Source organism: Octodon degus, unplaced genomic scaffold, assembly GCF_000260255.1.
Source record: "Octodon degus isolate 3935 unplaced genomic scaffold, OctDeg1.0 scaffold00004, whole genome shotgun sequence".
NCBI classification, from domain to species: Eukaryota; Metazoa; Chordata; class Mammalia; order Rodentia; family Octodontidae; genus Octodon; species Octodon degus.
The window spans coordinates 7,313,677-7,340,426 of record NW_004524580.1 but is presented as its reverse complement, the minus strand read 5'-3'; the positions used below and the strand labels follow the sequence as shown (position 1 = coordinate 7,340,426).

The 26,750-nt window shown below is 34.9% G+C and overlaps 1 protein-coding gene across 8 annotated transcripts in view; it reads left to right on the top strand.

Moving 5' to 3' along the window:
• The window catches only part of Ppp1r12a (protein phosphatase 1 regulatory subunit 12A), a 150,140-nt gene that overhangs the window by 39,289 nt on the left and 84,101 nt on the right, over nt 1-26,750 (top strand). For all 8 annotated transcript variants that reach the window (XM_023716171.1, XM_023716169.1, XM_023716164.1 and 5 more), the window contains exon 2: nt 15,064-15,194. In XM_023716171.1, coding sequence (XP_023571939.1) covers nt 15,064-15,194 — 131 coding nt within the window. The remainder of the gene's footprint in view (nt 1-15,063; nt 15,195-26,750) is intronic.

Genomic DNA, 26,750 nt, shown 5'->3' with positions numbered 1-26,750 from the left:
GTACACCTGTAGTCTTTGTCCTGAGAAGTTCTCTAGTTCTAAACTACCTCATTTAGTGCCAGCCACAGAAACTGGATGTGGTGGCACATGCCTGTGATCCTAGTCCGGGGGTGGCTGAAACAAGAGGATCACTATGAGTCTGAGCTGCGTAGCTAGACCCTGTACCAAATAAATGAATATTTTTTTAAAAAATATTTTAAAAATGAAAAATAAACTACCTCATTTAATTCTTATGACCAGAATGATTTGAATTCTGTATGTTGTCCATCTGTGGGTCCTGTCCCCCAGTCCCCCCACCCCCCACAACTGAATCAACTTTCTCCAACCTGCTTTTTCATGGTGAAGCCTCCTTTATTACGGTGAATAAATTATTTATAATAAGTAAAGTTATTTATTTTTAGTTGCTTGAACAGAATACCTGAAGCTGGCTACTAGATGAAGAGGAAAAATTTATTTAGCTCAGTTTTGAAACTTGAAAGCCCAATAATTGGCCTCCTGTCATTTTGCTGTCTTGGGGGGGCCTGTTGGCAAATGGCACTATTGCAGGAGTCAGTGCCCATGAGAAAAAGAGATCACAGGGCAAGACAGGAAGCCAGAGAAGAAGCCAGTCTTGCCCATGTAAAACAGCCAATCCAGATGTCTCCTGATAGCTACCTTAAACTCTTCAAAAGGCAGTTCCTCCAGTGCTTTTCCATGAGGTTCCATCTCTTAAAGGTTCTATCACCTCTCACCTACCACTCTGGGACCAAACCTTCAACACATGAACCCTTTCAGAGTATGATCATATTTGCAAACCATAACATAGCTGAAAAGATAGGGTATTTTTTAGCATTGGTTTTGGTTTTACCTAATAATTTTTATTTTCTACTTTCTCTTAATTCAATGAGAAGAAAGATTTGTACTAATAGTGTTTGGACAGAATATCATGTCAGCATCTTCTATGAATAACCACTAAAAAGATAATAATATGCAATGTATTAATTATTGAAACTCTCCTAATCAGTTTTGAAACTATCTCATTGCTATTTGTTTCTCAGTAAAATTATTAATTCTTTTTTTTAATTTGCTTTAGCAGAGTTTTATAGCTTCTCTTTCTGGCTTAGAAACCTGTGGGGATCAATTTTTTTTTGGATAGCAGGAAAACTCTTCCAAAATATGTATCTCCCATGAAGTGTATCAGTCATCTAGGCCCTATGCTCGATGCCAAAAAAGCAGTGATATTTCTCAGTGAATATTAATTACCTATAAGTAACAATCATTCAATCACAAGTATAGTTTCATCTCTCTAGAGAAGTCCTTTGATGCATTTAAGAGGATACATATTATATATGCTGTTTTAATCTAAATGCTCAGTTTGCTTTGTGACCGAAGAACAAAGTAATAAATTCAAGGGTTTGGGGTTTTTTGCAACTAAAGAGAGTTTTTCTGTAAGGATGCCTTTAAAGTTAACAAGATAGCCTGTGAAAACATTGCAGTAGAGTAATTTTTAACCATGGTCCGATTTTAGTACATTGTTTTGTGTCAGTTTTACACATCTAATTGGCTGCTTACCAGGAAAATTTTAAAAACCTACACTCATCTATTTTTGCTGTTCTCTCATTTTGCTTAACTGTGTTAGTGTTTCTACCTAGTTAGGATTTAAAGTAGTTGTATTCTTTTTTATTTACTTACGCATCTTTTAACCACCTTGCTTTGAATTTGAATTTTTTGCAGCACCAAGGGTTGAACTCAGGACCCTGCGCTTGCCAGGCAAGTGCTTATTCTACTGAGCTATCTCCCTGGGCCCTTACTTTCTTTCAGTGTGCTAGAATTTCTTCTTAAGAAGTGTTCATAATTTTGATCCCTTGTTCCATTTCAGTGTATGAAATGCCAAGATATTTCCTTTGGTTTCTCCCATTATATTTTCTTGTACACTGCTTTTGCTATCTGGATTTTTGCATGTGTATGGTAGTGCCATGATTTGGATGTTTTTGTCCTTCCAAAACTCCACATATGTGATTAAAGCTCTTACAAATGAACACCAATGGAGTTTGTCCTCTTTGAAGTGTGAGAGTAGAAATCCAGCCCTCGCCAGTTAGCAGATGTCCTGACCCTTGATCTTAGGTTTCCCAACCTGCATAACTGAGATATAAAAACTTGTGACTTTAAATCACCTACTGTATGAAGTTTTTGTATTAGCTAAGACACATACATTTTTTCCTCAATTCATCTCATTTAAAATTTTCTTCCTGGAGTATGTTTAGCCAAACTTTTTTTAAAAAGGCTAAAATAAATAGGCAGACTGATTGGTGTTCAAGGATTGATTGGCAAGAAAAGCTTATTACTGAATTGTACCAAATGGCAAGCAGATAGTACTAAAGATACGAAACAGGTAAGCATATAGGTATGTGGGTGTCTCCCTAGTTATTTATTTGTTGGTATTTTGTCTCAGAGTAAGGAAACCATCAGGAAAAAGAAACTTAGAATGTGACTTTTGTTGTCATTTGTATCCTTAGGCTAGTGAGGTAAACAGGAAGAGAAGAGCCACTCGGCTTTCCCTTCTGCAGACAGTATTACCATATGGGGCTATTACTTGCACTGACAGTGTATACTTACTGCCTTGTTGGGCCTGTGGTTGGCCAGGACCTTATTATATATCTTCTTGTATATCTTTTCAGACATATTTTATGATATATGGACATATATATGTATATAATGTATAAATTATTTTTGGATACTTATTTGTACTTTAGGGAAGGGTCTACAAGGTGTTCAGGGTCTCACTACTAGATCAGACTCATAGTGATCCGCTGGTTTACAGCCTCCCAAGAGCTAGGATTACAGGTGCACGCCCCCACACTTAGTCTCAATTGCTATCTCAGTGCACCCTGGGAGCGGGGCTGGCATGGCAGGCCCAGGGATTGAACCCCTGGCCCCTATGCCTGTTTGTAGGCGCTTTAATCCACTGAGCTATTTGGCCCCCCCCCCCATTTTGGATTTAAAAAAAAAAAAAAACTTTTTTTTTTTAATGTATTTGTGACAGGGCCTCACTACACAACTCGCACTTGTGATGGTCCTCCTCTTTTCAGCCTCCCCAGCACTGGGATTACAGATTTATGCTACTTAAGCCTGGACTCTAGCTGGCTCAGCCCGCCTTGCAGGCACAGCTGGCATGGCATCTGGATTCAGGGATTGAACAATGGTTTTTGTGCTTGCCTAGGGAGGTGCTTCAATCAGCTAAGCTATCTCCCCAGTATCTTGACTTTATTTTTAAAACATTGATTACAGACTTTATTCCTGTTACACTTACTTATTGGTAAAATATCCAGATGTTTACTTCATATTAGTCCATAGGTTAGTTTTTATAGATGTGCGTTGAATTAGCCCATAAATTAATTTTTAAGGACATTTCAACTATTCCTAGTCTTACGCTTGTCAAGTTTATTGAATAATTTTGTACATGTTGTTTTATAAATGTGTGATTGTATCTATAAAAATGATTTCTGGAATAAAATAACAATGTCAAAGGATATATGCATTTTAAGTTTTGATAGTTTCAAATAGTTTGGGGATGTTATTTTACCTTGTTCTTCAGCTACTATCTAGTTTCGTAACCTGTTTGTTGGACTACTATATATCCCAACCTTGGGGCCTGATAGCTCAGCGAACTAAAAAAGCACCTGCTTAGTCAGAGCACGGCACACCGGCCTGCCGTGCCAGCCCCGCCCGCAGGGCATGTTGACATGGCAGTTGAGACTGGGCATGGTGATGCACACCTGTAATCCCAGCACTTGGGAGACTGAAGACAGGAGAATCACTGAGTCTGATCTACGTAGTAAGACCCTGTAGACCCTGTACTAAATAGTTAAAAAAAAAATTAAAATCACAACCTTGCCTGTCATCAGCTATTAAATGATAATATATGTTACATATTGAGTTTCTGTGAGAAATAAATATGTACAAAAACAGTTAATTTGTGTAATATGTATGTGTATCATCTACAGCAGTTCCCTGTCACATGCAACAGTGCAATAGAAGGTTAGTGTTTATTTGTGTAAGGGTTCAGTGAAATTTCTACTTTTAGGAGGAAGAACTAGACTCTACAGCTTTATTTTCCATTTTTCCTTTTGCTTCCATAGACTTGCACTTCCTTAGTTTCTTTACGTCCTACCTGTTCAAGTTGCAGATTATGTCTTCTGCATTGTTTCCCCCTTATTTATTGCTTTCTAGGTTCTAACATAACCTAGAAAAATGTGCTTTTCTCAGCACATTTTAAATATGTTGTTTGTGCCTTATCATTTATTCCTTCTTATCAGTTACCAGCTCTCATTGATTTTGAATCTGGTATATTTTACAGATTAGATAGGAACTTCCTCCAAATGGAAATTCCTTGACATCACTCTCAAGAGATTTTTATTTCTCCCTCTCCAAACACAGGTAAAGTGCCTATTTGCATTTATAAAACCATGGCTTCTCTTGTTTTTAGTTGTTTCTTGCCTGGTGCACTAGATAAATATATGAATTCAAAAGTCTGGTCAGGATCCTTCACTGTTGTATTCATAACAGCTAAAATAGTGTCTGGGCATAGTGGACACTCAAAGATTGGTTGAATTAATAGATAATTGGGGTACTTTCTTGACTACCAAGTTTGCAGAACACTGAAGAAATTGATCAGAAAACATTTAGATAATAAAAAACTTATTTTTGTATTTTGAAAAATTATAAGAATTTTATGTTCCTTACTACAAGTAAGTTTTTGGAAAAATAACTTGGACTAAATTTGACAAGTATTTTTCTGACTTTTCATTATACATGTCAGTGTCAAGAGTTGTATCATTGGGTCAGCAAGATAGCTTCGTGGACTAAGCACGTGCTTAGGCAAATGCAGGGACCAGGGTTCGATCCCTGGCGCCACATGCCATGCCAGCCACCGAGGCCAGGCGTGGTAGCACACACCTATAATCCCAGTGCTGGGGAGCCTGAGACAGGAGGATCACTAGAGTCTTACTGAGTAGTGAGACCCTCTACCGAATACATTAAAAATAACAATAATAATTGTATCATTATGCATATGCTTTTATATTTGTCTTTTCCCATTTTTTGAATAAGATAATGTGGATTCTTCACCTGAACCTAGAATACATTGGGTTTTTGTTGTTGTTGTTTTTGCTTAGTATATCCATTGACTAAACTCCCATTATTGAGTTTGTGAGCATGTGTGATAAAACGCAGGATTTAGCAGAAAACAACTTGTCTTTCCTGTCATCAAAGTACAGAGAGGAATGAGGCCAAGCATAAGATTATTTTTCTCCAAAAATTTTTTCTTTAACAATTTTTTCTTTGACTCATCCATACTCACACTGACTTTTCCATTACTTTGCATAAACTGCATACAGTAGTTTTCTACTTTGGAAGGCAGTTGTGCTCACCACTGTATACTACCAGTACTAGTTTTCTATCTTGCCTCATTTTTTCCTAATTATAATTTAGGCATACTACAGGATCATATTATTGTTTTAGTCCAATAACATTTATTGAAATTATAGTGTTAGCTATAATGGGATTTATAAGCAGTTTGTTTTTGTAAAAACGAAAAGCATATGAAGTAATAACAAGAGTATATCTTAGACAGTGTTTAACACAGCACATTGGGTTACTTTTCTTTTGAGTCACTGCACATATATTCATTATGTACTTGTTATATGTCAGGCACTATGCATAAACGAAATGGGACTATTCCTTCTAGTCTTGGTCTTCATGTCTACTAAAATGGATGGTTTCATGCATTGTATGTGATAGGCAGTTAATGAAAAATATGTGTGAGAGAGTGGTGCTGAATGTGAGTTTTTCATGTCTAAAGATTTTAAACCGTAGAAGAAATGCCTTTCCCTTAGTAAGTCGGTAAGTGAATGTTGGGCTTTGAAAGTCAAGATTCAACTTACCATGTATTCCATTGATGTTTATGAATAAAAATATAATAAAACTGTTAAGGATAAAAGGCATAGTTTAATCTTTGAATATTTATGGTTTTTAGTTTTTTATGTTCTCAAATAGTGTCTGCTCAGTAATGTTTGAGCAATACTTGAGTTTTATGGAGACACTTTTTTTAAAGTCTGAAAAAGGGTTTTTTTTTATAGCTTGTATTTTTTTATAGCCTGTATTTCCAGCTCTGGCCCATTCAATCAAAACATACATAGAGTAATTGTGTCTCTTTGACAGGCACTGTTGTCTCCAATAGTTACTTTAGGAGACATAAGCTTGAATTTCTCTGTCCAAATGAAGAATTTCCAATGATTTTAACATTGTGTTTAATCTGTGTTTTTGGATTGTTTTGTTGTAATCTTTTTATCATTTGAGTATATGACATTTTTAAACATGTTCCCGCCAGCTTGTACCACCTGTGGTTTGGAGCTGCCTGCCAGTAAGGCTGTGTATTATGGCCTGAGGTGAACATACATTAAAGCACAAGTTTTCATTACTGCATCTAGGTTTCTCATCTGCCTACAGTGTAAGAGAATAGAAAGATGAAAAGACTTAACAGAGTGACACTGAACTCTTGTTTTCATAACTAAATATAATGTGTCCTCCTAAAATTATATATGCTTATTTATTTTCCAGTCTTTTAATGCAAAACCAAGATACTTTCTTACTTACTCACTTATGTGTTCTTACGTTACTGGGGATTTAACCCAGGGAGGGATTTGTGTGTGCTAAACAAGCACTGTTACTGAGCCTGCACAGCTCACCCTTTCTCTTTTGAGAACAGGGTCTTTGTAAGTCACTAGCGTTGGTCTGAGCTTGTGACCTTCCTATTTGAGACTAGACATGCACCACCATGCCCAGCACTAGGTATTTATTCTTTGTTATTTAGCAATAATAACTGTGCTTGAGGTTCCTCACTGTTATGCTTGTTTAAGCCATACCCGTAATACCTCTTGTAAAATATCAAGCTTCAATTTTCCTTAAAATAGAACAGAAACACTACTTGGACAGTGTTCAGTTAGTTCCTCTGAATACATACTCTCTGACATCTATATCACAATGAATGTTTGGGGCATGAACTATTTCTTAGTATATCTGTAAATTTCTTTTCCTGTGAATTGAGCTTTTCTGTAAGGGGCATGAAGAGTTGTTACTGTAAATTGGAAATAGACCAAGACAAACTTAACTATATTCAAATAAATTTATCTTTTACTTATCAATAGTAAACTGTGTTACTAATGATTAGACATAGGCATTTTAATTCTTGCCTATAATTACATCTGTAATAACATGTACAGCTAAGCCTTTTTCATTGCTTTTTTTTTTTTTTTTTGTATCATATTTGTGGGTTTGCAAAAGTTTGCAAGAGATTTGGAATCTCTATGGTTTTTTAGGGCACTTTTAAAATTTGCCTTCTGAGAAATCATTGATAGTTGGGTCTTTTACCAGACATGGTACTACTAAAAGAAGTATTTGACCGCACTCAATCATTTAACTTTGTTTTTATTTTTTATCTAATTTATCAAAGAATTAATATGTATTCTTGGATGAGAACAATAAAAAGGAAAAATAAGCAGAAAAGATTTAGCACATAGACTATGTTTTTGTATGAATGTAATAGGTACTATATTTAACAGGTTCTGCTGTGCTGTGTAAATTGATTTACTTCTCATGCTAAGCTTTTGAGGTGGTGGGTATGATTATTATCCTAAGTTTTCATAGAAAACTATAATATAGATTGTTTACCACTTCCTCATTTCTTCACTGGCTTCACCTAAAACCCACAATTTAGAGGTTTATTTTGGTTCATGATTTTAGAGGACTCAGTCCATACTACACAGTTGGCTTGGTCCAGGGCAGAAGTGGCATGGTGAAAGGACTTGGCAGAGGAAACCTGCTCTAGTCATGGTAGACAGGAAGCAAGAGTACAGGGAGAAGGTGGGGAAGGATAATATGCCCTTGTAGATTACAGTCAGTGACTCCCACCTCTTCTGAGCAGACCCCACGTGTTAATAGCAGGTCAGCTATAATCACTTTCCTCAAGCCCCACTTATGAACATATCAGATCAGGTTTTTGGGAGACATTCTAGATCTAAACCATAACAGATATCCAAGGAGCAAGTGGCAGAACTGGGTAATTGCAGACAGTGTGACTCTGGAGATGTATTTTTAACAAAACACATTCAAGAAAAGAGGTATAATAGTGTCAGAGTTTATTTCAAATGGTATTCATTTTATGATTGTGATTTTTACCCAGTTAAATTACATAATTGCTAAGCATATTTTTTTTTGCTCTGTTATAGGAGTGAAACTCAATGAATTTTCAGGCTATATATTTTTCACAAAATACCTGTCTTTAAGCCATATTTTGAGCATTGCTTAATCCTTTTATTCAACTCTTTGTCATGTTTTCTCAACTTTTCCTGTAGACATGTGTAGAATAATAAAAGTAGAAGTTTTAGCTACCTAAACTAGTATCTTGAATGAGTTTGCAGCTGAAGCTAGCATTGCTGCTTATCTGGTATCATGAAATTGTTTTCACACATCTAGTTATTATTCATAATTACTCTGGATATGCATTCAATAAAAAGAATCTATGATAAGATTTTAGAACTGTATTTGATTCATTCTGTTTCCTTATATGGCTGAATAAACCGACCAAATTTAGTCAAATATTTTAAGTAAGCAAGTCATGTGTCTCTTAATGTGCTGCATGTGTTAGCTTTTGATTCTCTTAGCAACAGTATTTTTATGGGCATGCTTTACCAGTTTCTTCTGTGTACTTTTAATGTTCTGGAGAACAGTTTGAACAGCTGATTTGTGAATTTGAGATTCATATGTAATGTATGCTCATGGCAGCACTTTTAGCATTTATATTAAAACATCGCAAAAACATTACATTTATAAACAAAAGAAACCCATTTAACATTAATTGCTTTAGGTATTACTAGTCTTTATATCATTAAGAGCATAAATATTTAGAATCAAAATTAGCATTACCACATTTATTAGAGAATAGCTGTTCTTATATATTAATTTTTTAGAGAGCTAACCTTATTGCTTTCTTCAGCCTTAAAGTTTGAAGTTTTATACCATTGTTTTTATTGATTTTTTTCTTAAAAGTATTTTTTCTAAAAAGCTTTTATCGTCATCAAAGAATTACTCATAAGATGGCAAGTAAGACTAGCCGGGACCCTGCATACTTTTATCTTTACCATACTCTGCTTTACATCTTTAACATCAGATGTAGAGCCTACTATAGGAAAATGTTCCCTGACTACCCACATTCCTCTTCACTTTTTTCTAAGATCACACAATAAACTGTACATCTCTGTAATTGTACTTACATCCTGATAGAATTATCATGTATTCATCTCTAATACTAGTTTTTTGAATTTTCTGTTTCTAGTTCTTTACTGACTGAATAAAATGCCACCCATGCCTTCTTTTTTTGTTAGTACTGTATATTTTTGTGGTAAATAGTGAGTACATTCGCCATGGAGAGTTAGCGCATATATGTACCTATATCGTATCTTAATCCTCTTTACTTCCCTTTCTTTCCCTCTATCCCTAGATCTTTCTCTCTACTGATCATAAGTTAGCCATATGTAATGTTTTATAATCACTTCACACTGTACGTGAGTGATTCCAGGTCTCATTTTTTTAAATTAACTATCACAGTTCAGACAGCTTACAAGTTGATATTTTTAACCCCCATTCATTTTCAAAGTTCCAAGTCTACATGTTAGATAGATATCAAGACACCTACAAATTCATCACACTCAAAAGTCATCCTGTTTTTTTCAGTTTGCACCTTGAATCTGTGTATATTTGTGAATGGCTTTTTTCCTCTGCCTCTTAACTCTTTAGTCTCTCATTAAGTCTCACATATTTCTCTTAAGTTTCTCTTAATATTATTGCATTCTGAATATCTGCTGGTGCTTTCTTTAGGTTCTTTTTTTCTGTTTTGGATCCGGGGATTGAACTCAGGTCCTTGCACTTGCCAGGCAAGGGCTTATTCTACTGAGCTATCTCCCCGGCTCCTTTCTTTAGGTTCTGCTGTGTTCCTATTGCTTGTAGTGATCATTTTGAAATACTTACATGATGATATCATCCCTCTGCCTAAAAATTGAATAGCATTTCTTTAAATATAGTCTTGAAGTTCTAAAATGTTTTCTCCCTATCCCTATTAGTGAAGTTAGCCACAGTTACTGATGGAGTGGAATGTAGGATAATCTTTTATAAAGATATTTTGCTTACTTCTATATTTTTCTTTAAAAAATAATCTCTTTTATACACATTTTTGTATTGCATACATTTATTGTATATTTATTGAGTAAAATTTTATATTGAGAAAAATCAGGATATTATTTTGATAGGTATGAGAAATAGAAGGTTAAGAAAAAAATAAAACTTAATCAGCGACTTAAGGAAAATTAATTATTCTTAAAACTAGGTCTACTACTATATTAAATCACTTTGAGTCAGCATCAAATCAGATGTCATTTTTGTAAACTACTTCTTAATACAGTAATAGAATTAGATTTCTGTTGTTATGTGGCTGTGGTTCTCAGAACTCTTCTAAACTTCATCTTTTTATTTTATTTTTTTAATTTTATTTTTTTGTGGAACCGAGGATTGAACTCAGACCCTTGCACTTGCCAGGGAAGCGCTTATTCTACTGAGCCATCTCCCCGGTCCATAAACTTCATGTTTTTAACTAGTGTTCTGGTAAAAACAAAAAGTTCTTTTGTCAAGCAATATGTAATGCTGCTTACATATTCATTTCTCATCTTCCCCTATGTATCAGTTATGTTCTGGCACTTAGAGACTGTGCCATACAGTTAAAACTTGTTAGTGCAGAAAGAATCATGCACAGAAGAATCATGGACATGTAAGATTTTTTTTTTTTTCATTTTATGTATTTGATACAGGGTTTCACTATACAGCATGGATTCATAGTGTTCCTCCCATTTTCAGCCTCCTCAGTGCTGGGGTTATAGATGTGTGCCACCATGTCCAATGGGACTGGGTTGCCAGCTCAGCATACCTTGGGGGTAGGGCTGGCCAGCACTGGGGACCGGGGATCAAACCGTGGTCCCTGCAAATCAGGCCTTTATTCCACTGAGCTATGTCCTATGTTGTTGGCCCTACACGTAAGTTTTCTTTTTGTTGTTGTTTTTTTTGCAATATCGGGGATTAAACTGAAGACTCTGTGCTTGCCAGGCAAGTGCTTATTCTATTTAGCTATATCCCCGGTCCTTACACATAATATTTTTAAAGTGAAAGGAAATTTTGTTTGTTTGTTGTTTTTTGACATAGGGTAATAGCTATTTAGTCTAGGCTGGCCTTGAACTTGCTAAGTAGCCTAAGCTGGCCTCTAAGTCAGATCCTTATGCCTCAGTCTCCTGTGTACTGGTGTTACAGGCATGTGGTACCACACCTACTATGAAAGGGAATTTTAATGATACAGTATTCTCTACATTTGAAAGAAAAGGTACTAAAGCCCCAAATCATTAAGTTACTTACTTGTCCAGTGCCAAGAATTGTTCTTATCAGACCTTCATGCAAATAGATAGTAAACAGATAAATAAGCAGAAATACTGTGTGTAGTATGTTATGGTAATAAGTAGTGTGGGGAAAATGGTGGAAGGTTTGTAGTTTTAATATATAGTGGCCAAGCAAAGCTTTTGCACAAAGCTGCCATTTAGGCAAAGACTTCATTTGCAAAATGGAGATATAGGCAGAACTAACTCATTTATGCATTGCTTCTGTTACAGTGCCAATTCATTTTATGTGATCAGCCAGCTTCACACTTCCTAATTGAAAATATTCTTTTGTGACTTTTGTGTTTTCTCTACCACTTGTGCTTTTTATTTCTACCATTCCTATTTTTGTTGATGTTGTATTTTCACACACAGAAAGAAAATAGTTTCTTTTCCTGAACAGAAACATAAAATTGCTGCTTAAAAACTGGCCAGGTGTTAAAGTATAAGTTTTAAGCCTTTTTTAAAGAGATAGATAGATCGATAAATGCAAATAATGTTGTATATGTAGCAAAATCTGCCAGGACCACTTTTTTTTATGACTCACACACACACACATCTTTATTATTTCTTGTAGTTACTTAAAAATACCTTTCTGGATTCTTAATGAACTTGATTTTTCTAAGTACATTAAAATGAGCAGCATACTTTTCCAACAAAGATCTCTTGGAAATTAAGAGAGTATAAATATCTATTAATTATATTAGAACAACCTTTGTAAAAATTCAAAGGAGATAGCTGTGAGCTCATGGTCCTATAGATTTAAAAAAATAAATATTGCTGATCAAGTTTATTTACTCCCTTTAACCCAAATTAGAAGAAAAGTCACTTGGCCGTCTGACGAAATGAAGATTTTTGTATCAATTAGAAAGGGAACAAACTGACTCCATGAGTAGATTTCATCCAGCTTCCCCAAATTACATACTTCGTGCATGACACAGCCCTCAGATTCTTAGGCAGGGGTTCTGAGAATAAATGGGGATGTTATCTGCTGAAGGACTGTATTATAATGATCAAGCCTCTCAGGAATAAAATGAGTATATATCAATAAATTCAACCTATCTCACAGTGTGAAGTGTTTTTATTGTATTTATCAAGTAATACACTTAACAATAGTTTTATTTAGAGAACTGTACTTAAAAGGTATGTTTTACAAATCAATAACCATAATGTACAAGGGGTGATCAAAATATATTTGAGTACTTAAGTTTAAAAATGCATTACAGTGAAGGACCCATTGCTAATAATTCTGCTCAAAATACTCCCTATTGGTTCATATACACTTACCCTGTCATTTTTGCCACTTCCTGAAGCTCTTGTGGAAGGCATGTTTTGTATTTTTATGAGGTATGATTTTAAAGAATATATGGTGAACGTTGCTGCTGAGTGCTATACAGCAGAAAGACAAGTTTGTCAAAATGTTATGGTGTGTTCTCATCCACCTTAGTCAGTGGGGATGGCATCATGAATCTTCTCACTGTTCTCCAAAGTCAAAATAACCCAAAAAAGTATTTTTTTTTATTTTTTTTTTTACTTAGGACATTGAGGCAGCCATGACTGCACCACTAAAGATACAAATATGTTTAGATGTAAATAGTCATAATATAGTGGAAAATATTGGCCACTGTGACATGCCAGAATATGCCAATTACAGATATTCTAGTTGGATGCACAGCTTATTGGATAAGGTTATATTGCAGGATAAACCTTGAAGGATGGGAAGAATTTGTGCATGCTTGTTCTTGCAGCACAGGCATTTCATTCATTGTTGTGAATGAAAATGAGTTAAGACCCAAAAGCTGATAAATGTAAAGAACAGGGCCAGGGAGATGGCTCAGTAGAATAAGCACTTCCCTGGCAAGCACAAGGATCTGAGTTCAATCCCCAGTTCCGCAAAAAAAAAAAAAAAAAAAGCAAGAAAGTCAAGCTACTTGATAAAATATACTACTTATGTAAGAATAGTCAAAATACATTTGAAAAATATAGTTTTATAGATATTTTTCTGGTATGACAGGCCCGCTAGGTTTGATTTGGATTATAAGTGTATAAGACAAAAGTTCCTTCTCTGTAGAGTTTACATTCTGCTTGAAATAAAAATAAATACAAATAAGATAATTATGGGTATTGATATTATTGGTAAATTAATAAAAATTACTTTTAAATGATGTCAAAAAGAGCCTTTTCTGAGAAAGAAACATTAAGACTTGTGTGATGAAAAGCTAATTAGCATTCCTACCTCTGGGACAGAGTATTCCTGCCAGGGAAAACAAGGACAAAGGCCTCAGATAACTGGTCAAGGAATAGAAAGGAGCTTTTTTGCCTAGAATTTAGTGACCTTAGGAACAACTATCGAGAACAATGAGAAGTTAGGGGTTTTTGTGAGGACAATAATTTATAAAATTGATAAAGTACTTGTCATTATCTGACACAAAATATTGATAAACGTTCTCCCTAAAAATATACTCCTATATTTTTATTTAATATAGGAGTATATCTCTAAAAATATTTTTATCTTAGGATCTGTTTATTATACTCTTAAAAATTATTGAAGCTCCCAGATGAGCTTTGTGTTATGTTAAAACTGTGAAATTAAACTTTTTATTTTATTTAATTTTTATTAGTTTAAGATTTCTTAAATGACTAATTCATTTCCAATTGAAAGCTTGAATTTCTCATTGCTAACAGCTGTTATTTGCATGTTGTATATTGATGTTAGTTACTTTTTTTTGACACAACAGACTTATTAAGTTTACTTTCAAGAAAATGTCTGCCAAAAAAATCACTCACCATAATTCATTTAAATAAAAGTAATATTCTATAGAAAGTATCCAGCTCAATATTGCAACCCAGTTGCATAAGTGCTTTTCCTCAAGATAGCTGTCATTTACTTTAATGTACACTTCCCATGTTTCATATAATATTAAAAAGATATATTCTCAACAGTCAAGATTTGATAACTCATAATTTTCATTAGTGGAAATAGCTTTTAAAATTTCTGCATTGTACCCTGTACAGTAACTGTTAATAGAAGTGTTTGTTTAGTTTTGTCACTGCCTTGATTTGTGCTAAGGTGTGTGCATTTTTTGTATTGTCAAGTATACAAGTCAGCAAAGTGAAAAGGGGGAAATAGCATCTTAGTGTCATTTTGAATATAGTTTTAATCTTCTTAATGCCTTGAAAAGATATTCTGCCACCATCCCCCCCAAAAGTCCAGCAGATCACACTTTGGAACAGTTGCTAAAGAGGATATTACTCGTATTTAATTGTAATATTTTGAGATATATATATATATATATATATAGAGAGAGAGAGAGAGAGAGAGAGAGAGAGAGAGAGAGAGTTGCCATAAAGAAAATAGTCATATGCACACTTTTGTATGTATTTGTAAGCAATTGAGTAGGTCTGACCTGTTTGACAGCTGGGAAATCAAGAGTTACAGATTGATTTATAGAGAATATATGTTCTTTGAGAATATATTTTACACATCTGTAAAGCAGGTTTTATTTGGAGTAATGATTCAAATTTTTTCCAGTCATGCTTTCTATTTTGTTTTCAGGCTTGCATTGATGACAATGTTGATATGGTGAAGTTTCTGGTAGAAAATGGAGCAAATATTAATCAACCTGATAATGAAGGCTGGATACCACTCCATGCAGCTGCTTCCTGTGGATATCTCGATATTGCAGAGTAAGCCAGTTCTGTGTTTTAGCTTTATCCTAAAAAAGATATGCCATTTTATGAAATCATTATTACTGAGTGAATCCATGTATTACGTTAATTAATGAAAATTGTTCTTACTAAAGCGAATAAGTAGTTATTGGGAGTTCAAATACTGAATTTTACAGTTCTAGATCTTCGTACTCTTTGGCTTTTGGTGTCTTACATTAATATTCTCCATTACCATTTTTTCTTTTGAATACAGATACAGTATTGTCCAAAAAATTCAGAGTTAATATTTAGCAATCTAGTCTGTCCTACAATCATGAATTGTTAGGAGAAATCAGTAGTAATTTTTAGTTGAGGGCTGGCAAGATGGCTCAGTAGAATAAGCGCTTCCCTGGAAAGCGCAAGGGTCTAAGTTCAATCCCCGGATCTGTTTAAAAAAAATGTTGAATTTTTAGTTGAGCCATTTTGCTGTAGAAAAATGTAATATATACTACAGTTAGTCTCTTTAGTTTTAAGATTATTTTCTGAAAATTTGTTTTATGGAACATTTAGTTATAGTCATTGTACACTCAACACTACCATTACTGTGTGTCCACTTTCCAAGAAAACCTCATCCTTCAAAATTTAACATGGAAGTACAGCTATCTTGAAATTTTTTCATTAATTTTATTTTTTGTTACTGTATATACACAAACCATAGGCGTTTTTGTTGTCTCTTTGTTGATATTAATGGTTGTCATCTAATAAATACTGAACACTGGAGTTCCACTCCATGTATTATTCTCTGCTTATCCCTAGGGAATACATTCTGAGCTCCTCAGTGAATACCTGAAATAGCAGATAATATTGTATTGTATACATATGTACATACACACACTGATTTTTCCTATATGCATTATGATAGTTTATTTTATAAATTAGGCTCAACAAGAAATTAATAGTATTAATATAATAAAGGAAATATAAAATGATACTGCAATACAAGTTCTTTGGTCTCTTTTAAAGTGTTAAGACTAATGTTAATATTTTTGGACCACAACTGAATATAGGTAATCACAACTTTGGAAGGTAAAACTGCGGATCATGAAACTGTGATAAATCCCACTTAGTAAGCATTCGTAATTTTTCTTTACATTTTGCTTTCTTTCTCTGCCTACATTGAGATAAGATACGCTACTTTAAGGGAAAACAGTACAGAGGGAAATGAAAAGGCCCTGGCCTGGAAGTCAGAAGTGCGAGTAAGTTGAGTTGTATTACTGACTCTGATACTGCACTGCATCTTGTAATAATTTCCTTTATGTGAGCCTTGATTTCTGTATATTTAAGCTGAGGAAGTCTTTGCCCTTGCAAAATAATAGTGGCTACTCAAAATTATCACCATAGTCCTTAAGTTTTTTTTCCTCCTTGTACATTTCATGATGTGAGACGATTAATCCTGATTTGTCAGCTTCATTGGATTAAAAAATGCCTGGTATATTAATAAAGCATGCTTCTATGTGTGTCTTACTTAAGTGGGTTGTGGAGGTGTGGCAAACGATAGGATAAGAAGTCCCCAGCCTTCGTCTGGCCTTGATTATTTGCTGTACTTGCTGGTTGCTTTGAACTGAGCAGCTTTGCCCTCTAATGTGCTTCCACTGTGATATATTTCTGCTTGGAGCCAGCGTGAGTACTCAAGGCCATGAAACAAATTAAAACTCTTCTTCGAGTTGTGAAGGTGTGGTTGGTGTTCCAGCAACTGAATCACTGACTTACTCAATGGAGGTTTTCAATCTCTTTTTCATAGAAAAATAATAGATATTTAATTGCACATTATCTTCACCTATACTTAAAAGACTAGGTAGGTACTTAGGCTTTTAGTCAAGTAATGTGAATTGTCAATCCTTGTAGCGTTATTGAGCAGTGTGGCCTTGACAAATGACTTGATTTTTCTAAATTTAAATAGACTTCGCTATAACATGAATATTTCCTAAAATTGAAGTTAACTGAGGTAATCTTTATCAAATATAGTGTAAAATAGTATGTATTAGGGGTTTTTTTTTTGTATGTGTGTGTATGTGGAACCAGGGATTGAACTTAGGTCCTTGCACTTGCCAGGGAAGCGCTTATTCCACTCAGCCATCTCCCCGGCCCCTTATATGTATTAATTTTGACCATTATCTTTTTATCACCTGAGAAAATGAAGACTCAGATTCTTTTCAGGTATTTAATTTTTTCTTTTACTTTTTTTGAGATTTGTTTATGCAATTATACATTGTATTGATTGATTTTTGTGGTACTCGAGTTCAAACCCAGGGCCTTACACATTCTTAGTAGGTACTCTATGACTATACACTCTTAGTACGAAAATCCTATCTTATCACCCATATTTATCTTTGAGAAGAAATTTTTATTTCTTTAGGTTCCTTTGGGAAAGTCTCTTAGATATTGATAAGAGATACTTTCATAGGCTTATTGAGGGTGAGTGAGGCCTTCCAGTACATTCTCAAGCAACACAAGATATTTACTCAATTTTTGTGTCTAATAAAATTAGGAAATTAATTTATAGCATTTCCAAGAACATGAGAAAGCCAATAGTGGGAATGAAGCAGGTTCTACTCCATGTGGTATTACAGTGAGCCAGCTTTACCCCAAAACTTTTAGTAGAATTCTATTAAAATTCCTAGGACAATTGGTAGGAGTATAAATCAGTGAAAGCACCAAATTTTATAAAAGCGTAATGTCAAGTTTTTAAGACATTATTTGCATACAGAAGCATAGGCAAGAAAGCCATGGCTGAGGTGTCCATTCTATTCCAGTAAATGCCTGATCAGCTGATCACTGTGGGTATTACATTGGTAATGTTTGTAGTAGCCCTTTGACCCAAATGTATAGGGGTTGGTTCTTAGATCACCTCTAATCTAGGTGAATCTGCTGTTTAGTGACCCTTTTAACTGTTAGCCTTGATTCAGTTGGCAGTTAAGGTATATATATGCAGGGTGTTTGTGAAACTTGGCACAAAATATCCAATTTTAAATAGCCTAAAGAATAAAGACATTTGTTTTATCAGAAAATGTATAGTTTAGAGGAAGGACATTCAGGTTGCTTAAGCTGCTCAGAGGTGTAACAAGGACCTGCGATCTTTCTGTTTTTCCTCTGAATTTCCCAGATACAGACTTTACTCTTAGCTGTGTCCCTTATTGGTAGTAAAATGATCGACAGAGCTCCAGAATTGTGTTTTTGCACATTTCCATGCAAGGACAAAGTTTAAAATAGGTCAAATGCAGAAAATATACTGTCTATATTGAGGAGGGACATCTTCCCCAGAAAGCCCTGATGGTGCACAATTCCCTGTAAGGGACTTGCCTCAGCTTCATTTCTTAGCTAGGAAAAGCAAATGACTGCCATGTTTGCCTTTTTACATGCGAGTAAGTTTATGAGAAAGGATAAACAGTTATTATGATCAGTATTGTACTTAATTTTTTGAAGGAAAGATAGTGGTGTATGTTTCATAGGACTTAGGCAAACAAAAGTGACCTATTTTGGCTAATGGTGAGTAGATCCTTGTCAGCATAACAGTTTGAATTTTGACTCTGGAATATATAAAATGTTTACGTTTGTGGTTTCTTTGAATCATAGTAAAATTAGAAGTATAGTAAGTTTTCCTTTCTGATATTTCTGAGGTCTTTTTAAAAATTACAGTATTGGGGCCGGGGAGATAGCTCAGTGGAATAAGCGCTTCCCTGGCAAGCGCAAGGGCCTGAGTTCAATTCCCGGTTCCACCAAAAAAATAAATAAATAAATAAATAAATAAATAAATAAAATAATAAAAAATTAATTATAAAAAATTACAGTATTTTTGCAAAAGAGTTTAGTATATACTGAGTTACATGTTAATGTGATGATAGTCCCATCAAATTTTGTAATTTTTATCAGCATTATTCTCTTTCAGCAATTAATTTCACTAATGCATAAGAGTAGTTCATGAAACCCTATTTTTCTTGGATTAAAAAAATGTTTCATAATAGCTTAAGAAATAGGGTAAGATATTCCCAGATCTGAGAATTTCATAGGGGTAATGATTGTAAATAGAGACAATGATCATGAATTAGGTAAGATCTAAGGAAAATAGGGCAGGTGGTCACTTTGCTAAGTGAAGTATTCTGGAATTGGTTGCAAATCCTGATCCTGCCATTTTAGCTTTTGTTCTGCTGGCCAAGGTATGTAGAGTGTATGATTTAAGATTCTTAACTCATTTCTCACATTGCATTGTATTTCACTATTTTAGTTCTGTCAATACTGGAATGCTTTTAGCTGTACAGCATTCCCTACCACCTCACAGTGGTTTATTTACCTCTTGCATTACTTCTGTAGCTCTTACCAGGTTCTCATGGTACCTTGCTTTAGTGTTACTTCTTCTAGGAAGCGTTCTTGATGTTCTAGTCTGATTCTTCTTCAATAACATATCACTACATTCTTTTTAAGTGCTTTATAAACAAAATAGTATTTTTTTTTTAATCGTGTACAGCAGCTTTATTATGTTTCCCTGATGCTAGATGCAGTTTCAGAGCATTTGCTGGTAATCTGTACACGTATTCCTTGGGATACACTGTTGCTTAATCATCTAGGATTTCATGAATTTAGTGATGCCACTTGTAGGATAAAGGACCACTTAGTACCTACCTATACACAAGAAGTCCCCATTAGAATTAATCCAACACAAAATACGTTATTTTAATTTGTAGTAATATGCTAAACCAGTGTCCCCCACAAACAGTGACAATGTGTCAATAAGAAAGACTCGGGGCTGGGGATATGGCTCAGTAGAATAAGCGCAAGGGCCTGAGTTCAATTCCCAGTTCTGCCAAAAGAAAAAAACAAGAAGAACAAAGACTCCACTGTTTAACCAAGCAGTGCCCAACTCAAAACTGGATGGTTAAGTTACTTCCATGCACACCAAAGAAGCAACTAGAGTGAAGGGAACAGAAGGAAAGTGTGAGTCAGGGCAGAGGACAGAAAGTATAAAATGACCACATGGGAAAGGGCAAGAAATGTGTTTATACATGATATTCTTCCATAAAGGATAAAATTGAATCATTTGTAAAAAAAAAAATATGAATGTATCCTTAGGTCATAATATAAAATGAAACAAATCAGATACATAAGCCAAAATACCACCTGGTTTCTCTTACATGAGAAACCCAAAAACATAAAGAGGAAAATAAAAGATAGAACAGGGAGAGAGGACCCAAAAGGGGGGGAGGGCAAGGGATGAATAGATGGAGGAAGAGGAATGAAAAGAATTATGAGCATCAGACATGTACTAATAAAAATATTTAAAGAAAAGAGATGTACAAAGGAGGATGGGAGAGGGGACAGGAACACAGTACTAAAAGACAGGGAAGAAAAGCTTGAGGGTGACATGAGAGCTGGGTCATGTGGAAGGCAATGATAAAAGTAAAAATTTCCTCTGCAGATAAAGCATCATTTTGTGTTATGATGTCTTCATTCGTTATGGTACGTAGGAGATGACAAACTCATTGGTATCTCTAAGCTAAGAATATTTTCACAGCAGTTCTTTTTCTCCTTCCTGAGTGATGACTCTTCCTTGGAATGTACCTGTAAGAGACAAATCCTTCCCTTGGGCGTTGTTTTTCTCCTCCTGCCCTGAGGCTGGATGGCCAGGGCCACGAGCTGGACTGACTGCTTGAGCAGAGAGACACAATAAAAGTAGTTCCTCCACAGCACTTCTTCCTTCCCAAGTTTGGGAACCAGGACAAAGTGCATCTTCTGTGGCTCCTCCTCGCAGTGTGAGCAGGGCCATGGGGAACATCTGATAGAAGTCAGGGAAACTATGTACTGGAGGGAAATTCTTGTCAGCTAATAAGGCCAAGATTTGTTGTTGAATTGTTTCTTTATCATTTCTGCCAATCCACAGGGACACAGTTGCTTCAGACTTCTTTTGTATATTGTTCCTCAAAAATTTTTTGTGCTGCTCTGGCAGTCTCTTATAATTGCCTATCAAGGATGTCAATTATTTTTCTTTCTGTGAGTTACTTCATCATCTGATTCAGTTATCTTTTTTGTGGCAACATTTGTAAAGTAAAATAGTTGCCAAGGCTTTTTACCTGGTTAAGGAGGTCATGGTCCTCAGCTGATGCTGAGCACCGCTCTGGCAGTGTCCCCTGCCAAAAGTGATGGGCAGCTGCAAGCCGAGCTTACTCATCCTGCCCACGGGGCCACCACAGCATTCCCTCTCCCACAGACCCTGGCAAGCGCTATTTGCTGGGCACCTTGACTGCACATCTCTGAGGGAGATAGCTAGAAGCCAGGGTGACCACAGAGCTGCCCAGTGAACATGGTCTTGTGCCATTGCATTCCTGTTTATTGCAGATTCATTTACTTTGAGGATTTGCAGATGGTTAGAATATATTGAATTCAAAAAATTTTACCTCTGTTGGAGATAGTGAAACAGAATTGAAGGTTACTGTTTTGTCCCTAGATGTGAGACAATTTATGTCTCTTTGTAAACCAACAGAAGAGAAATATATAGGTGAATGATAGCACTTTAAATTCTGGCTAAGTTATTCTTTACTTCTCACCAAAATAATTACCATCAAGCCCTTTCTGCTTCTACAAAAACAATTAGAAATGTGTTGAAATCTAAAGAAAAAAAAGTTTTTAAATGATGTCCCTTTCTAAAATGGAATGGAGGACAAATAAATGAGATTAGTTTGGAGGAGTTGGAATTTGTACTTAACATGTGCATTTTTTAAAATAAATGTCTTGATTTTTTAATTCTTGGAGCTATTAATTATTACTTTTAACCTTCTTAAAGTCATGCAGTTAATGTTTATGCATCTGTTTTGTCAGGTCATGTACTGAAATGTATTGAATTAACATCATTTTGTCCCTATTGTGTGTTGAATTAGCAGGCTACGGGTTGAATACTATCATATGTTAAAACCCTAAACCTCAGTATCTAGCAGCCTGACTGTATTTTGGTATGACACACGTACAGTATAAGGTCTATGTTTGAGTATGATTTAGTTTCTCTAAGGACATGATTAAATTAAAATGAGGGCTGGCGTGATAGCTCAGTGGACTAAGCACCTTCTTAGGCAAGTGCAGGGACCACTGGTTCATCCCCAACACCACAAGCCTCATCAGCCCTGCCCCCGGGTGCGCTGTGCAAGCCATGGAGTCTGGGCGTGGTGGTGCACATCTGTAATCCCAGAGCTGGGAAGGCTGAAAACAGGAAGGTCACTGTGAGTTCAGCTGCATAGTGAGACCCTGTACCAAATACAGTGAAAAATAAATAAATAAATTGAAATGAAGCAGGTGGTCTGTAATCCAATCTGACTGGTGTCCATCTGTATAAGAAGATTTTTGGAAACAAAAAACACGAGGGCTCTTTGTATGGAAAGGATGAGATGAAACAGGAGGCAGCCCAGGAGATAAGCTTCTGAAGAAACCACGCCTAGTGATGCCTTAATCTGAAACTTCTGTGTTTCAGAATTGTGAGAAAATGAATTTTTGTTGTTTAGGCCACCCATTCTGTGATATTTTGTTGTGGTAGCTCTAGCAAACTAGTATTGACAGTATAAAATTGTCACTACCACATCAAGGTATAGTCTTCCCTAAATATTATACTATCGGTGTTTTTGTCTTTGGATCAAAGATAAAATTAAATAGTATGACTCTGGGCATACAGGTTGTACAGCCCTAATCTGAAATGCTCCAAAATTCAAAACTTTCTGATTGCCAACATGAAACTTAGTTTTGGGTTTTGAAGGATTTTTAAATTTTGGAATTTTGTATTCAAGATGCTCAACTGGTAAAGTCATAACACCTGTTCCAGAATTCAATACCAGAAACACTACTAGTCCCAGTCATTTCACATCAGGGTACAAAACCTATACCAGAAAAGAAAAATGATTAGGGTCAAATAATCATTTGTCTTCAATAAACAATAGTTTATTGTTCTAGTATCTAATACTGTGTTTATTTTATCATTCTAGAATATAATCATCAATTAGGTGTAGATATAAAACAATAAATTAAAGTGTAAATTTAAAACTACTATGTACTAAACACTTAAAACCAAAATTTTGATACAAGGCAGCATTTTGTTTTTTCTTTTTCAAAAAATAAACTCATATTCTACTATTTGGTTAATATGCATAATACAATTTTTAATGGCAAGACAGGCTGAAGTCTTTATTTCTTCCCTTTATATGCTGTACTATTCTTAAAATAGAGTTGGCTTGCTACTTTCAATGGGGAATAATTATATGTAGTTTAGTAACATTAGGAGCTCATGTTGGTTAGCGAATTTACAATCTTTGGTCATTGAAATCTCTTTGAGTTAATGTCCAAGTCCTTTGAACAGGACCAAATAAAGTAGTTTTTAAAAGTGTCCTTATTTTTGGTCTGGGCTGGTGGCACATGCCTGTAATCCCAGCACTCAGGAGGCTGAGGCAGGAAAGATCCCCTCACGTTTGAAGCCAGCTGGGCTGCCTAGTGAGTTAAGATATTCTACACACATCTTTTTTATCTTCTGCCTATTTTTTTGGATTCCACAATTCTCCAAGAAGTGCCATTGTTTGGGATGGATGCTAAGAATGTTCATCGCCACTGGATTAGGCATTACTCAAAATCATCACCAACTTAATTTACTTTAGCCTTTTTTTTATCTTTTATCACTATCTTCTCTCCCTCATTTTATTACCAGGAATATAAAATTAAAACAGTACATAATTATTAACTTACTTCATCATAAATTACATGTACATAGACTGAATTTAATACCATTAGTAGCAATACGATTACTCTAAGCAATTTGCAGTTTTTGTTTTGGCTTTTTTTTTGTTTCTGGCACTTTTCATCTTTTTATATTCTACTTGTAATGCTATCATATCATTTTATGCATTGAATTTGCTTCACTTGAAATAGTTTTTTTTTTTTTTCTGTTGGCTTACTGCAACATAGACATGCAATTGGATTTATTGTTTAATTTTATTTTTAAGAGTTTAAAATTTAAGTTTGTTTTATAATTTGTGTAAAATACCACTTTCCTCTATCAGTAACTGTTCTGTCCTTTATTTCCTCCTATACTCTACAGGTATACATGTTGAAAGACCAGCCTAAATTACGTGACAGGGCCTTATCTCAAACCCTCCCCCCACGTAATCCTCCCCTTTTACTGTAAGTGATAGACTATCATACTTTCTCCAGTTCACTTTTTAAATTTAGTCTATTGTAGAGATTACCACATGATAGATATAGAAATATTTCTTTTTATGTGTAGTACTCTTGTATGAGGAAAGTTAATGGTGTATTAAATTACCATTGTATGGTTTTGTAGTATAAAATAGATTTGAATTATTTGTACCTTTAATGATTTTCTTCATGTCTGCAGTAATTTTAATGTCACTGCTGCTAAAGGTTTTGTATCTCATAAAATGATCATAGGATTACATTCAGTGGCATTTTCATAGTCTTATTTAGGGCATGGAAAAAGATTCATTAGCTTTGCTACTTCATCTTAAAGATTTGGCTATTTAAGGATATGTTAACTTCAGGTTTTGTGATGGCTTACTTATGGCTTGAACCTTCTTCATTATAATTTATTTTATAAATATCCAAAAGACTCCTTAAGATTTTTCTTGGCTTAACCTCCAAAATATGGCCAATATCTTAACTATTTTTCATTATCTTTATTTCTTCTTGATCCTCGACACTTGTTTTTCACTAGACTTACTGCAGCTACCTCTTAAGAATAGCTGTCATCTTTCCTCTGTTTGTTTTCTTCATAATAGCTAGAATGATCCTTTACAATATTTCAAGCTAGATGACATCACATTTTTATTCAGAGCCCTCTAACTGATTGATGCTGCATTCAAGGAAAGCCAGCACTCTTTTGTCCTTTTACAATATGATTTGCTGACTGGGTGACTTCGTCCTCTACTCTTCTCCATCCTCTCTACTGTAGCCACACTCATCCTTGGCTGCTTGTTTAATGCTCTTTGTACCTGCTGATTCTTCTGTCTGAAATTCAGTAGTTATGTTTTTATGTTTTTCAAAATAAACATTTAAAGTATGAATATCAAGAATTTCAGAAGTTCTTTCCAAATTTAAGAAAATAAATTCCCCCAACTCAAGACACATTTTAATATATAGTTGTGGATAAAAGCTGAAGCTGAAGAATCGTGCGATTCTGATTAAATCTTAAGTCATACAGATAATTACTATTAACTTTGGATAATTTACTGACTTCTGTTTACTCGTGTGTAAAATGGCAATATTAATGTGTTCCCGCTTCATACGATTATTGTGAAGATTATATTGATATGATAAGACATTTTGTGTAATATGTGGCACATATTATAATTACTAAATAATAGCTAACTTAACCAGAAATTTTTGGTCATCACTTTGGTGAAAAATATATATTCTTGGTTTCCCTGTATTATTTAACAAAGAGAATTATTGTCTTGGTTTTAGGGTATACCTATGCAGACAAGAAGGGCAGAGGAGATTGAGTAATCATTTCTCATATTTATATTGACAGGTAGTTAGGCCACAAGAAAGGTGACAAATCAATGAATTTGTTTTATTTTCTATATTTTGTCAAGAATGATACTTTAGCATTCAAAATATATCATGCTTTGTGACAAGTCTCAAGGGAAGCTAATATGAAAATAATGGTTTTATTTAAAATATCTTGCTCTGATAATAATTAAATGTATTGGCCCAAACTATAAAGATCATGTTCTTGCATATTTCCTCATTCATTTTTAAAGGAAATTTGTGAGAATACTCACAGTTAATTTTTTTTAACAGGGCTAGGGATAATAGCTCAGTGGCATAAGCACTGCCTGGCAAATGCAAGGTCCTGAGTTTGATCCTTGGCACCACAAAAACAAAACAAACAAACAAACAAAACCCATAATTAGAACTGAGTCTTCATCCTTGAGATTCAGATGCTGGTGTGCTTTTTCATTGTGTCATGGCTGTCTCAAATAGCAGAGTTAGACACTGTGTGATACAAAAAAGACTGCAACATAGCTCCAAATTGTCAGGCTTATAAATCAAGTCAGTTCACTCTTAATACTGGATAGAATAAGTAGACCAGCAAATATATCAGAATCAATGGGGAAGCGATTAATTCTGTGTAAGCCAATTAAAAGAGATGCTAGGACTGGCCAGCTAGCTCAGCTGTCTAAAGTGCCTGTTAGGTAAGTGCAGGGATGGTGGTTCAATTGCTGGCACTGCATGCTGCACCAGCCCCACCCCCAGGAAGGACTGAGCTGGCCACCAAAAGGCAGGGGCGGGGGGATCAATCCTACAGGAAGTGATATTACCTGTTACATTAAATAAGTAGTTTTTTTTCTCTTTGAGAGTTGGGATTTGTCTAGGAAAGTCTAACATACAGTAAAATTCTCTTTTTTATTGGCCTTCATCATATTAACTTATATTTACTTTGTCTTTTTTTAACTACATGTTTTTGTTTTTATTTTTTAATTTTCTTTTTTTTTTTACGGAACCGGGGATTGAACTCAGACCCTTGTGCTTGCCAGGGAAGCACTTACTCTACTG